The sequence below is a fragment of the Amaranthus tricolor genome, chromosome 7 (assembly GCF_026212465.1).
Source record: "Amaranthus tricolor cultivar Red isolate AtriRed21 chromosome 7, ASM2621246v1, whole genome shotgun sequence".
Lineage (NCBI taxonomy): Eukaryota > Viridiplantae > Streptophyta > Magnoliopsida > Caryophyllales > Amaranthaceae > Amaranthus > Amaranthus tricolor.
Window position 1 is genome coordinate 27,316,488 of NC_080053.1, and position 15,101 is coordinate 27,331,588.

At 30.3% G+C, this 15,101-nt stretch overlaps 1 protein-coding gene across 2 annotated transcripts; it reads right to left on the reverse strand.

Moving 5' to 3' along the window:
• Positions 1–219: 219 nt before the first annotated feature.
• Positions 220–5,051, reverse strand: LOC130817529 (protein REVEILLE 1-like). 2 transcript variants are annotated; one of them, XM_057683284.1, is made up of 6 exons: positions 4,608–5,037; positions 3,415–3,507; positions 3,205–3,316; positions 3,032–3,124; positions 2,560–2,925; positions 220–2,473 (listed from the first exon to the last, which is right to left on the reverse strand). In XM_057683284.1, the coding sequence occupies exons 3-6, from the start codon at positions 3,229–3,231 to the stop codon at positions 1,847–1,849; spliced, it is 1,113 nt and encodes a 370-aa protein (XP_057539267.1). In that variant the 5' UTR covers positions 3,232–3,316; positions 3,415–3,507; positions 4,608–5,037; the 3' UTR covers positions 220–1,846. The 2 variants fall into 2 exon arrangements, with proteins under 2 accessions (XP_057539267.1, XP_057539266.1); XM_057683283.1 differs by having other exon boundaries at positions 229–2,473; positions 3,063–3,124; positions 4,608–5,051.
• Between the last annotated feature and the right edge of the window lie 10,050 nt (positions 5,052–15,101).

The following is a 15,101-nucleotide window of genomic DNA, read 5'->3' on the forward strand; positions in this document are numbered from 1 at the left end:
TAGTGCGAATTGTGCTTAAGTGTGAATTATACGAACATATTACTCTGGCAAAACTAATGTTATTATTGGTTTTTTTATTGAATTTTATGGTTGAAAAATAACACTTTTGATATAAAAATAATATTTTTGAAAAAACTTTTTGGAAAAAACGTGTTATTTTTCCACCATAAAAAAACCAGAAAAAAAATAGTAACCTTTTTTGTCATAAAGTAATAAGATCGCACAATTCACACTTAAACACAGTTCGCCACTTAAATTGCTCCATATATATATTAGGAGTTGAGCATATGTAAAACTGTGAAAGTGTACATAAATGGAGAAAATTTTGTGTGCAAGTTAATTAATACAGAAATATACATAAAAAAAATCTACTATGTTAAAATTATGAGATTGCTGTAAGAACCCCAAGTAAGAAAATAAATACTCTCAATTTATACATGCATAAACTCACAAAGAAGTTAAAAAAGTAGATGAAAGAAAATAATGTAAATGTGTTTTGTTTGTAGTGTACAATATAGAAGTAAGCTTTGGTGAGTTATGTGGAGATTCAAGTGATTTCAAATGAAGCACAAACTCTTACTTTATAGAAGTATGAAATGTTTGAAAGAAAAACTAAAACAGTTGGTTTATCAAGCTAAATTAAAAAATAAAAATAATCAATATTTTTAGCTTTTTTTATTAACTTATGGGTCCATTTTTTCTTTAATAAACAAAATACAGTCAATACTTAAATAAAACATCTCTCCAAACGGTTAATTTATCAAGTTAACTTAAAGGCCAACAAAAGAAGTCAATACTTAATTTAATAGGCAGTATTTTCTTAAAACCCCATAATAACGTCGATGAAACTATCAATATTAGTACCTCTGTTAGATCATCATCATCGTATCCAGCATATTTCGCCTATAGAAAAACTATGAGCAGGGTCTGAGTGAGAAGGGCGGCAACAGTGCGGACAAAGAGTCCCTCAACTCATAATATCTATCAACTCATAATATCTATGTTAAATAGAACAGCTAATATATAAGCAATTCAACAAAACCAAACCTAAGAAAATTGTAATGTGAACTAAATTTAATGAAGTGGAAGATAGTTATAAATACCTACCTACATAAAATATTTACAAAATCTTATGGATATGATTTGTTTGGTAACGGCAAAGAAACTATGGCTAGCCTTTTTCCAATTGAGAACAGTATGACCCACATATGGACTGCAAAAATCCCACCAACAAAAAAATGACGAGTAGCACATGGTGTGCGTTGTTTCACAAATCACAGCCACAAACACGATGTAACGTCAAATTTTATGGATCACTTTTTCAGGGCACAATCAGACAGATCATTGCCTTATTTGTTGTATCACATTTTGATCCACATAAAAATATACCAAAAATAGCACAAAACCCATGTTAATTAACCTTGCTGTAATAACTTTTCATACAAAAAATCTTAACTTTTATCATAATTCACAATTCTGAAACCCCAACAAAGGGGAGGCACAACAAAATAAACAAGACCCCAAAAAATACAAGACCTCATGTCCTACAATGTAGAAACCAAATTAGGCTGCAAATATGCTGGAAATTTGAATACAACAAGGGATATAAATCCAGTAAGGTAAAAAAATAGGTGACAGAGATGCAGAACCTGGGTTTTCGGTTAGCCATATCCGCCATCTATTGCCTCATTTTCCAGTGATGCCGCAGCCAAAATTGCTACGGAAATACACATCAAACTGTACTGGTTTGTCATGGTCTCATGGATACTAAACTGGGTCTTCATTCTGGAAAGTTAAAAATGTAGTACTATATCTAGATAAGAAAAACTTTGCTAGCGAAACAATGCTACAAGCAAAGTCGGATTCTTTGACTTTCTCTGTCTTCACTGGTTATGGTTGAGGATTGCATATCTCTCTCTGATAAGCATCTTTTATATGGAACAAATCCCTTTCTATCATAGCCAACACTAGTTCTCTTCTCAAACAAAGTGGGTTCTTTCTCAGGACTTGAATCCTCTGAAGTTTTGCTTTCTTTGTTGATTGATTGAGCACATAGACAGGACTCTGTCTCTGCTTCCCAGTTCTTTTCCAACGTTTGTTCTCCATTCACAGAATCACTACTAGAATCAGCAGATGATCCGTCTCTCTGAGTTTCCTTCTCTTGGGGATCTCCACATGAAGGAATGTCAATTCCTCTGAAGAACACCCACCAGGGAAGAGGAACCGGTTTCTCCACGTTCGTATTTTTATTCATAGAGAAAGACGTCTGATTGTCCAGAACAGTACGTTTAGAATCCTCTGGATAAGCTTGAACCACTCTTCCCATATCTGAAGATGGCGACTTGCTCAAGCTAGACGATGTATCAGATGGGTTTCCTGGAACAACCAAGTCTTTTCCGAATAGTTTAAGAACCTTTGTAGAAGCTAAATCTTCCTTGTCAGATAACTCCTTGTCCGGAAAAAGCTCCAGTTTCTGTGAATCCAGTACATCAGGTGAATACAAAAGCAACAGTTGAACAACACACTAACTTCTACACAAGTAAAAGATAATTTTAGTACCACTGAAGCTGAAGTAAATTGTAATGGTTTAGGAGCATTATCTTCACATGGAAACACCGTGACTCGGTCAGCAAAATTGCCTGAAGAAACTGGGGATGGACTACTTTTGGGCGTAGCGGAATCCGCAGATGCTAAAGTATCCGAGGCAACAGCGGACAAGACAGAAGTAGGGGACTGATTCTCTTGCTCGGGAACAGAAGAATTCGGAGATTCTGATCTTGCTCGCTGGTCCATAGGCATGCCTTTTTTTGATGGAAGCACAAGTTTGCGAGGGTATGGGTGTGATGGTTTTCTCTTGGGGCGAGGAGGGGGTATCTCAATTTGCTCAGTTGAGTTAGAGTTACTGTTACTTGTTTCCCTAACAACCTGAACACAGCACACAAATACTCCGATCAGAATACATCAGCTAATCATTATTGACCCTTCAAAGGACGTTTAACACGTCTTCAAGGTCACAAATAGTACTACTTACTTTACACAAATTTAAAGAGTGGACAAAAGACCTTTGAAAAGAATTTCTGGGCATGACTGCGGATTTGAACAGCTGTCTTAGTCCCAACATGCTCTGAAAGAAAGTAATACTAGTTTAGCACACAGAATTATACAAAATTTCTCAAACTTGTCAGAATTGAATCGAAAAACTACCTTCAATCTTTCTCCAAGCTCGGCCATACAATTTTAAAGCTTCAAGGAATCTCTTATGCTCTTCTTCTGTCCATCTTTCCCTTTGCTTAGTTATGGTATAAGGCTTTCGAATCTGTTTTTAGACAAGGAAAGAGGACAGGAGGAGAGTAAGGGATACCGAATAAAACACATCAGTGACCAATGTAATGAAAGGCAAAGAATGATTATAACCTTAGGAACATGGCTTTCCCCTGTGGCAGATTGCACTCCAGAAATCAATGTAAATTCACCAACCAAATTGGATTGAGGACCACCATTCTCCTCCTGACATACAATGAGGTATAAAAGCATCAGTATCCAACACTACTCATGCCTAAATTCATTCAAATTAGGCCAGTTCTAGTTCGAATCTAAACAAGACCTAACCAGATTACAAAAATCACAACAAAAAACTAAATTAATGTATCAATTAAGCACACTCAAAACCCAAAAATCATGTACCCAAAACATCATACCCAACACCGACTAGCTGAATGATTGCCTAAACCTTCATGGTCATTTCTCCTTAATAAACTCATAAATAGAACCCCAAGACAATAATTCCCAACATAGAATACATGTATAATCTAATCTAACTAGGGAAAAAATTCCAACAATTACTCAATCATACCAATAGAAAGATCAGACAACTTAAGTACAGCCCATTACAAATATCAGTCATCAGACACACGCTTCTATAAAAAGTAGGATGTAAAGAGTATAATTGTCCTGGTCTACCATAAACAACCTAACCAAAAGCGATTTTCCATAACTCTTTACACTCAAATCAAATCTCAATTAAGCAATAAAAAACAAATATAATATCAATTCCTGAATTGACGTGCAAATAGATTATGATGAATGATCAAATATCAAAATATCACCAGCAACAAACAATGATTTCTTTTACTTGTCTCAATCTTAACTAATCATGAATTAAGACCAACAAATACACTTATCTCAGCAAAAACAGAACTTACAAATATACTTCTACTTAAATTAATTATTTAGTTGACAATGGTAATCTATGAGAAATTACTATAAAAGGGTCAAAATCTGATCCTTATTGAGCAGCTATTCCAAGACTAAAACATAAGCATTGAACACATTTACCAATTGTTTTAAATCAAAGTAACTTGAATACTCGTACGTTTCATATTTACTCTATAAATTATCTTAATTTTTCACCAAACAGTCATTCAAACGACATAATTACAATTCAACAGAGAAAAAAAAACTGAAAATAAAAACATAACCAGAAACAATATATGAATTTTGCATAAACCACCTAACACAACACGAAACAGAGTAATAAAATATAGAAACCAAAAAATAGACAATATTCACATCCAAACTCTGTATGAAAATAACGATTTAAAACTTACTTGAGCTGCCATAGCAGAATTAACCATTGATTTTTCAGAAGAAAAATATATAAATCTTTGATCTCTGTAGTATCGTCAAATTACATCCAAAAGAAATCCAATAAATCAGGATTTCAATTCTATTTTCTGTTTTAGCTGAATAATTGAAAGAAAAATTCAACAAAAACAACAAAAAAATCCTGAAGAATCAGAGATGAAAAAAATAAAGAAAAATTGAAAAAATCTAGAGAAATAACAGAAAAAGAGAGGAGCTGATTTGGCGAGAGATGAAAGGAGAGAAGAATTATGGAGGTATGGAGGATGAAAAGAAGGACGGAGAGAGATGCCACGTAAGAGAGAGAATGGAGGTGTGAAGAAATGGAGGTGTGAAGAAATGGAAAGAAGGAAGAAGGGGGTTTATGTGGGAGGATTTTTTTAGGGATTTTTTTGGATTTTTAATTTAATTTATTTTTTATGTTTTGGTTAGGGTGGATTATAGTAGAAATCTCCAGAATACTGTGGGATCTTGTGGCTCTCGTTCAAAGTTCCCCTTTTACACGTGGCAGCACTTTGTCTTTTTTTTCTCCTCCTTTCATTTTTTTATTCGGATAAGAATTTTTTTTGTTTTTCAATTTTTAAGTGATAAAATGAAATTTAGATTTTTTTTTGTGCTATAAACAATATTTTGATTTACTTTTACATCTAACTCATGATTTTAATGAAATTTAAATTTGTTTTTTTGCTATAAATGATATTTTGATTTACTTTCACGATTTAACTCATAGTATTAATGAAATTTAGATTTATTTTTTTGCTATAAATGATATTTTGATTTACTTTTACGATTTAACCCATGATTTTTGCTAATACAAATAGAAAAGGAGAAAGAGGTAAAAAACAAAAAAGCGTAATTTATAATAGAGTGTGAGAAATAGTTGGATCAAATGAAAATAAATTATACATACTTTACATATTTCCCTATTTATTTTTTTATTTTGTCATATATATATATATATATATATATATATATATATATATATATACATATATATATATATATATATATATATATACATATATATATATATATATATATATATATATATATACATATATATATATATATACATATATATATATATATATATATATACATATATATATATATATATATATATATATATACATATATATATATATATATATATATACATATATATATATATATATACATATATATATATATATACATATATCTATATATATATATATATATACATATATCTATATATATACATACATATATATATATATACATACATATATATATATATATATACATACGTATATATATATATACATATATATATATACACACACACACACACACATATATATATATATACATACATATATATATATATATATATACATATATATATATATATATATATATATATATATATATATATAATCAAACTAAAAACTTTTAAAAACAAAAACTTGCAATTTTTAAGTATATAATCAAACTAAAAACTTTTAAAAACAAAAACTTGCAATTTTTAAGTGATAAAATGAAATTTAGATTTATTTTTTTGCTATAAATGATATTTTAATTTACTTTCACGGTCTAACTCATGGTTTTTGCTTGTATAAATGGAAAAGGAGAAAAAGGTAAAAAATAAAAATAAAAATGTATCGTATAAATGTCTAAAGAGTTGTATTTTATAGCGGGATGACCAGCAAGGAGTAAGGAAACATAGTATATGATTAAGATCACAATTAACTATGATTTGATTTATATAATTGAAATGATTTGAATTATGAGTGTTATGAATAATGTTAAAAACTAAATTTGGTAAATGAAGGGAGTATGTTATAAGTATAGTTGAATTTGAAGAATTAGAATTGTTAAAAACTAAATAAGGTATAGGAGTTTAAGGTATCTTAAGGAGAGATTTTATTAAAAGTTAAGTTGAAAATTGATAAAAAATTGATTTTATGTTCGAACGTTGAAAGGAGAGAGAAATTTTGTGTTTTGGGTTCTTCAAGAATATATTTTCCTTATCTTACAAGTACTCTTTATTTTCATTTTGTATAAGTGTTCGATCTACAAAGCAAAATAAACATGTATCTGCCCTATTACATACGTTGGAATATTTATAGTCTATTTAATTTTTGATAAAATAAATTTTTGTATATCGTGTTTAATACGGGTAATCAACTATAATTACATACATACATTGAGCATATAGTGATTATTAAATAGCCATGCTTAGCACGAGTAATCAACAATTTTGTTCTAATGATGTGTAAATCTTGCTATTTATTATTCAATTTTCATTGTTGTATTTTTTAAAAATTATTATTAATAGTTCTCTTTCTTAACTTTTATTTAGTTTGTTTGTAACGATTATATTATTCATGCATAATAAATTCTAAATTATGTCTCGTGCTTTTTAGTACCGGTGATCACCTAGTAAATTAATAAAAACTTTCATTTTAACAGTTAAAATGGTTAGTAATTTATTTCTTATTTTGTAAAAGACACTAAAGCTTTGGGAAACTTAATTCCAAAAATAAGTATCTGTATGTCCGAGCCTAAGGTCAGGTATGTTCGCTGTTAATGTTTGTTCGCTGTTAATAACAGAAACAAACATGTTTTTATTTTTTTTGTTGTCCTCTCCAACGTTAGTAACAACGAACAAACATTGTCTCCCTTATATTCGCTGTTAATAATAACAAACAAATATTTTGACTTTTTTTATCAGTTTTTTGTTCGCTGTTAGTAACAGGGGACATACCTGACCTTAGACTCGGACGTGGAGACGCTTATTTTTTGAATTATATTTCCACGAAGCTCATTTAATTTTATTTTGTTTTATTAAAATTACTTATTTATTTCTAATTTTCTAAATTTTGTATGGTGTCAATTGTACATAAGGAGTTAATTCCTTACTACTTTCATTTTAAAGATTTCGTTATTGTACTAGGAGTATTGTAATTTGGTTAGATTAGTTTTGTGATGCTAATTCGTCTCCAATAAACTTTTATATTCCATTTAAAAAGATCATAACATTATGTTGTTGAAGGAGGATAAGCAAAATAAGCTTGCATAAATTCGGTTCAAGTTCTAATAAATATGTTTACTTGGATTCACTTTTCCTCGGAGAAATATTGATTTTATTTTAGCTAGGAATTTTTCTCTCAACTTAGCCTTAAAAAATATATATTGTGTTTCTATGTCTCTTAATAATTGTATTATTTTGATATTTATTCTTTGTTAACATTATAATTGGATTAACAATTGATTACAAAAAAATTACAAATTTAAAGAATAGGTCTTACTCGCTTATAAAATTTTTAATTACTAAAAACTAGATGTTAGTCTAAATGAATTGTCTCATGAATCTTGGGTATGTTAATTAGTCTAGTAATTAGTGTGGGTTTTTTCTTTCAGTCTTATTCTTATAATAGAAATCAAATTCTCATCATCTATATGAAAAATTAATTTAATCTTTTAATTTATTTTATAATTAAATAAATAAATAGTCTGAAAACATAAATGAAATGAAAGAATACATGTAACAACGGAATTTCTTAAAGAAAATTATCTATTAGGTTTTAAAGTGGACGTAAATTTGGTATAAATTAAGATGGATGACACTCAAGTGAGTCATGACACTTTAATTGTATGATATTGTTTATGCTAAAATGATAGTGATATTTTTGGATGTGAGGGATCTGCTTTTCTTTATGCAATTATCCATATTATTCATCAAATTATTAATTTCTTAAAATTTCAAAAGATAAAGATTTTCAAATGTTCAATATTGATTTAAAATTCAACTAAAATTTTTAGTGGGTCATATATTCAAAAATTGACCCATAAATCCAAAATAACTTTATCTTAAAATAACCCGTCCCGAAAATACTCCGAACGTAAATGATCAGCCATAACACCCGCCAGTCCTATTTATTTGAAAGTAATTTATATTCCAACCGAGATAAATTATATCACTCAAATTTATTTAAATTTTTAGTTTTTGAAAATAATTGAACTTTTTTTCTAATGCCATCCTAGGACATCTAATAATTTCTCTCTCCATCAATTCATATAATTTTTTTTTTCTTATTCTCTTATGAAGACAAAATTGAAAAAAAAATTATTCCACAAGACACAACATATATATATATATATATATATATATATATATATATATATATATATATATATATATATAGAGGACATAAATGTAGAAGCTAAGATTGGATACAGCTTGCATGAGACTTTAAGACCCAAATGCGGCTCTAGCGGAGCTCTTAAGGCAAGCATAATAAGACTAACTACCAATACCATCAATCTTCGAACTTCAAAAACATAATAAAAAATAATAAATTAATTTGCTAACTGTGACTTTTTGATTTATGGCTGTCTTTTATGACACGTGTAACCACTAATCACGCGCGTTACTTGCGTTCCATCCACTACGCGTGACTATAGAATAATAAATATTATATATTCTCTCCGTTTTAATAAGTTATTTTAAAGTAGAGTTTATGAATTGCAGTTTCAAACTTTAATTATGATTTTACATCAATTTATATGAAAAATATAATTTTTTTAAAATTTTTAAAACTTACAATTTATTGACTTTTAAGTTTACCTTGAGATATGCGAAAAAAATAAATGGAAAAATAAATAAAAATAAAGGGAGTTTCATCTTGCGACTTTTATCACGAGTACAATCCTAGTTAAAATCTAAAAAGGGAGAAAAGTGGGTAAATATGTGCGATTTATGAGAAAGTAAAAGAACTATGAGGACGGAATAAAAATATAGATTAAATAAATTTATGAAAATTAAAAAAAAAAGTGTAGGTTATAAGCTTAAGTTTATAGTTAAAGCCTCAAAATATATTATATATTCTAACAAACCTATTTACATGAGAGTTCTTTTTGTGCTAAAAATATAGATGTAGCACAAACCTTCCTTATACATAACGCTAAATATTCAACTTTAGTTGAGGGGTGGTTGAAATTCGAATCTGTGACCTTTTATTAGCTTCTGATACCATGTCGAGAATTAGACTCCACCAAATTTAAACCTATGGTTAAAGTTCTTGATAGTGTTATATATTCTAACAATAACCAAATCAACTGGTTTACTGAGATACCGTTTTTTTAAGAGACGTCTCTTAAACCCAGTCAATTAAAGCTTAATGAATATTTTTACTCTATATTTTTCTTATAGATAGACCCAATTAAAAATAATCTCTCAAAGAAACCATCACTCAAAATAATTTTTGTAACCAAAAATAGAATATTACTATCTAAAAAACGGACCAAAAATTGCAATAATTGAATGGCCCAAAACAAAAAAAATCCCCACCCGATATTTATCACCAAACAAAATATAATACCGGCAAAATATCTACAGCCTCTAAAAATAGCAAAAGTGGATAGAAAAAGAAAAAAGAAAATGGTAGGACCCATTATAAAATAAAAATAGATGAGGATCGAATGAACTGGAGATGATGAAATGAATCCATGTGGACAATATCTGCACTTTTTGCCACGTCAAATCCCACTTGCCGCCCTTCTTAATATGCACCGCCACGTATTATTAATTAGGGTATTTTTGAAATTTCAAGTAAATATCTAAATGTTTTTTTGATTGAAATTTGTGACAATTACGTTTCGACGTTTCTCGTCCACTTTTATTTTTTATTTAAGAAAAGGGATTTATTGAAAGAAAAAGGAAAATAAGGAAATTTTGTGGCCACAAGTTTTGTTCTTTGGGTTGTTGGGGTTTTGTGTTTTCACGTTAGTTTTTTGGGTAGTTCGGTAAAGTTTTAGAGGAGGTGGGATTGGGATAGATGCTTAATTAAATTTGGTATATGTTTTTTTATGTGTTTTAAAGATTGTGGATCCAAAAAAAAATATAATCCCTATGCTCTTTCTAATTGCATAAATGATAAAATGGGTAAATATTAAGAAAATGGTAATAAATAAAAAGGGATAATACATTTTATAAATGAACTAAAAGATAGTTAAGATGTATGAATGAGATTAAAAGAAAGTAATGGACAATTATTCAAAAATAAAAATGATTCAAATTAAGCAAGGCGGACCAAAATTAAAAAATATTGTTTATTTTTTGAAAATTGAGATTTAATAAGAAACAAATTACATAGTTGTTATTACAAACACAAGGCAAATAAATAGAAAAAACAATAAATATCACATACATATTTACGTGGTCCACTAACAATGTATTCGCTACGTCCACAGGTAGATACAAAATATGTTTTATTACTCAATTTGTCTCTCTTATTTTCCGCTAATTACAAAAGGAGTGAAATTTAGTGAGAAGAAAATTATGTTAGAGAATGAGACAAAAGTAAATAGAAGATAAATAGAAGTAGTTAAGATGAAGAGACGGTATAAGTTTGTTGATGGTATTAAAAGAAGAGGGTGAGACAATTGCCAAAGGAAATTGTGCAAAATGAGTGACACCAATTAAAATGAAAAGTGTGCAAATAAAAGGGACATAGGAAGTATATATAGAAGACAAGAGGAGACAGCGAAAATAAGCTAATATTAGGGTTTTGAGATGGAATACTGATTTGACTAATTTATTAATGAACCTCTAATAATGAATTTATACAGGAGGAGCTAAAACAAACAAGGAAACTAAACATACATTATTCCTAAAACAATGTTTAGAATATTATGAAATATTTGCAAATCTATATTCTAAAATATATGCAAATCTTTTATTTTCTACACTCCCCCTCAAGTTAGGTCGTATGTTTCCCCAAGACCTAACTTGCAAATTGCATCTTCAAAGACTTCAGAGGTAACCGCTTTAGTCAAGATGTCGGCTAATTGATCTTTGGATCGAACGAAAGGAAGACAAACAATTCCTTTGTCAAGTTTTTCCTTTATGAAATGACAATCAATTTTGACGTGCTTCGTTCTATCATGTTGTACTGGGTTTTCTGATATACTGATGGCTGCTTTGTAATCACAGTAAAGATTATATGCTCCTTTCTATGGAAATTTTAATTCTCTTAACAACTTCCTAATCCAGAAAATCTCAGTGATACCTTTGGCAATTCCTCGAAATTCTGCTTCTGCACTTGAAAGGGCAACAACCTTTTGTTTCTTACTTCTCCATGTAACCAAGTTTCCTCCAAGTATAGTAAAGTACACAAACGTAGACTTTCTGTCATCTCTAACTCCTGCCCAGTCTGCATCTGTGTAAGCTAGAAGTTTAAGATTGTCATTCTTTCCAAATAGGAGACCTCTGCTACTTGTACCCTTTAGATACCTTAGAATCCTCGTCACTGCTGTCATGTGTTGTATCTGAGGATTATGCATGAATCTGCTGACTACTCCGACGGCATAAGCAATATCAGGTCTAGTGTGTGAAAGATATATGAGTTTCCCAACCAACCTGCGATATCTTTCTTTGCCTGTCGGTTTTGCGCCTTCGATCATATGAAGCCCATGATTTGTCATGATAAGAGTATCTGTTGGTTTACAATCAAGCATTCCAGTTTCGGCCAACAGATCCAAAATATACTTTCTTTGGCTGATAAAGATACCCCTTTTGATCTTATTACCTCAATGCCAAGGAAGTATTTTAGGTTGCCCAAATCTTTCATGTCAAATTTTGCGGTCAATTTTCCCTTTAAGTCAGATATTTCTTCTTCATAATTCGCTGTGATCACCATATCATCAACATAAATAATCAAACATGTAATCAGCTCCTTCCTCTTCCTTAAAAAGAGTGTGTGATCAGAATTGCTCTGTTCATAACCGAATCGTTTCATAGCTACAGTAAATCTTTCAAACCATGCTTTGGGTGATTGTTTCAACCCATAAAGTGCTTTACGCAATCTCCATCCTTCTCCTGGGTCGTAGTCCTAAGAAATACCAGGTGGAGCTTTCATATATACTTCTTTCTCAATCTCACCATGTAGAAAGGCGTTTTTTACATCAAACTGATAAATGGGCCAATCTTTATTAGCAGCTACAGAGAAGAGAACCTGGATTGTGTCAATCTTAGCAATTGGAGCAAAAGTCTCGGAATAATCTACTCCATAGGTTTGTGTATATCCCTTTGCAACAAGCCGAGCTTTATATCATTCAATTGATCCATCTGCATTATACTTAATGGTGAAAACCCACTTGCAACCCACGGTTTTCTTACCTCTTGGCGTACACATTTCTCCCATGTCACATTCTTCTTAAGAGCAGTAATTTCATCTTCCATAGCTTTCTTCTATTTAGGATCCTGAAGAGCCTCTTCCATGTTATTCGGTATACTACTGGAGTAAAGACAACTGTTAAAGGCCATGGCTATCTAAGATAAAGACACATTGCTATCTCGATCTATGGGATATCGAGATCTCTGTGCCTCAAACTCTGGATCATATCTTTTTGGAGGAACTCCTCTGGTACTGCTGGAAGGCAATTCATACCTGCTAGACACTTCAGTATTCACCACATCATTAGATTCATCATTTGTTATCTCAATCACACTTTCATCAACACTTGTCACATTAGGAACAGTACTAGGTATAATCATATTAGGCTCAGAGCCTACCTCAGGTTCATCATTTGGATACACATCAGGTATGATCGATGGGATGAACTGAGAAGAAGAAGAAACGAGACCATCAGAAGCAGTTACAGTGGTGCTACCTACTTGCTCTTTTGTGTCATCTCCTAATGGACATATTAACCAGCTTAGATTCTCAACCACTTTCTCCCCCTGAGGATTAGGCTAGGAAAAGAAATATGAATTCTCAAAGAAGTCACAATCCATAGTGGTGTACATTTTATTCTGAACAGGGTCAAAGCAACGATAACCTTTTTGTGTGACCCCATAACCAAGAAACACACATTTAATCGTCCGAGGTTCTAATTTATGTTTGACTCGTCGAGGAAGATGCACATAGACAACACACCTAAAAACTCGATGGGGAAGAGTAACAGAGGACATAACAGGTGAATGGGTTTGGAGGGTATCTAAGGGGGTTTTGAAGTTCAAAGATTTGGTGGGGAGACGATTGGTAAGGTAGGTGGCTGTAGAAAGAGCTTCAGGCCAATAATAACCTGGGACATGGGATTCAAACATAAGAGATCGAGTGATCTCAAGGAGAGTACGATTTTTGCGCTCAGCCACCCCATTTTGCTGAGGTGTGTCGGGATAAGTGGTCTAATGATTAAGGCCATGAGTATCAAAGAACTGTTTCATATCAAGGTTAACATACTCCCCCCTATTATCAGAACAAATAATTTGAGGGTGAGTCTGAAATTGAGTCACAATCATATTATAAAACTTGACAAATACATCAAAAACCTCAGACTTATGTTTTAGAAAGTAAATCCAACTCTTACGTGTATAATCATCTATAAATAGAACAAAATAAGAGAAACCCTGTTTATTAAATGCAGGAGCAGGGCCCCAAACATCAGAATGTATTAGCATAAAAGGTTTATGAGTTCGAGACATACTAGTTAAATATGAATGTAACACCCCGATATTTTTCCGATATATTAAATGATTTACTAGTAATATTATTATTATTATTATTATTATTTTTGAAGAATATATTATTTATTAAATTATATTAAATTATTTATTTTGTTAGTAGGTTAAATCATGAGATTTCAACTTTTAAGGCAATAAAAACCATTTTAAGTCCAAATCTTTTTCCTAATCTATCTTTAATTTCAAAAAAAAAAAATTAAAAAGAGGGAATTTGATAGGGTGGCCGGCCATAGGGAAGATTTGGGGAAGATTGTAACTTCCATTTTGGCAAATGAATGGTTAAGGCAATTATCATTAATAAAATCCCATAATCCCTTAATTAATTCCTTGCTTTACATCCTTCATTTTAAAACCTTGCAAGTAAAGAAAACACTCCCAAAAACTCCCTAATTCTCACTCCTAAATCCTCCAATTTGGTTCATCAATTTTGGTGTTGTTCTTGAGCAATTGTGAGTAATTCTTAACCTAGTTTTATTTTTAAGTTTTAATTTAAATTTCTATGATTTTTATGTGTGTGTTATTTTATAGTTTATGATTGTTCATGATTTAAAATTCATGTGTGAAAGTATGATGTTTTTCTATCTAAATTAATGTATGGTTTTTAGGGTTTAGATATGTTTACATGTGTGTGAAGAATTGATTGATGAATGATTGAAAAATATATATATATATATATATATGTATATACATAAAAAAAAAAGAAAGAATGGTTGCTCATATAAAAAAAAATGTATGTGGTGTTAGGAATTTATTTATTTATTTTTATTGATTACTAGAAGGGATTTATAATGTTGGTAGAGAAAAAAAAATATACATGTAAATTTGTGATGTGTATGTGTGTATACAATTGTGTAAAAAGAATTATATTGAAAAAATATATATATATAATAATAATTCATTAAAATTTATTTTTATGTAAATTTTGTTGTTTAGATTTAATAGGACATAA

What these genes read in the sequence shown, in the direction of transcription:
- LOC130817529 (XM_057683283.1), bottom strand. Translation starts at nt 4,634, where the DNA reads ATGGTTAATTCTGCTATGGCAGCTCAA. An exon ending in ATTCTGCTATGGCAGCTCAA is followed by an intron (nt 3,508 to 4,607) that starts GTAAGTTTTAAA and finishes ATTGTATGTCAG; the next exon opens with GAGGAGAATGGTGGTCCTCA. An exon ending in AATTTACTTCAGCTTCAGTG is followed by an intron (nt 2,474 to 2,559) that starts GTACTAAAATTA and finishes CTGGATTCACAG; the next exon opens with AAACTGGAGCTTTTTCCGGA.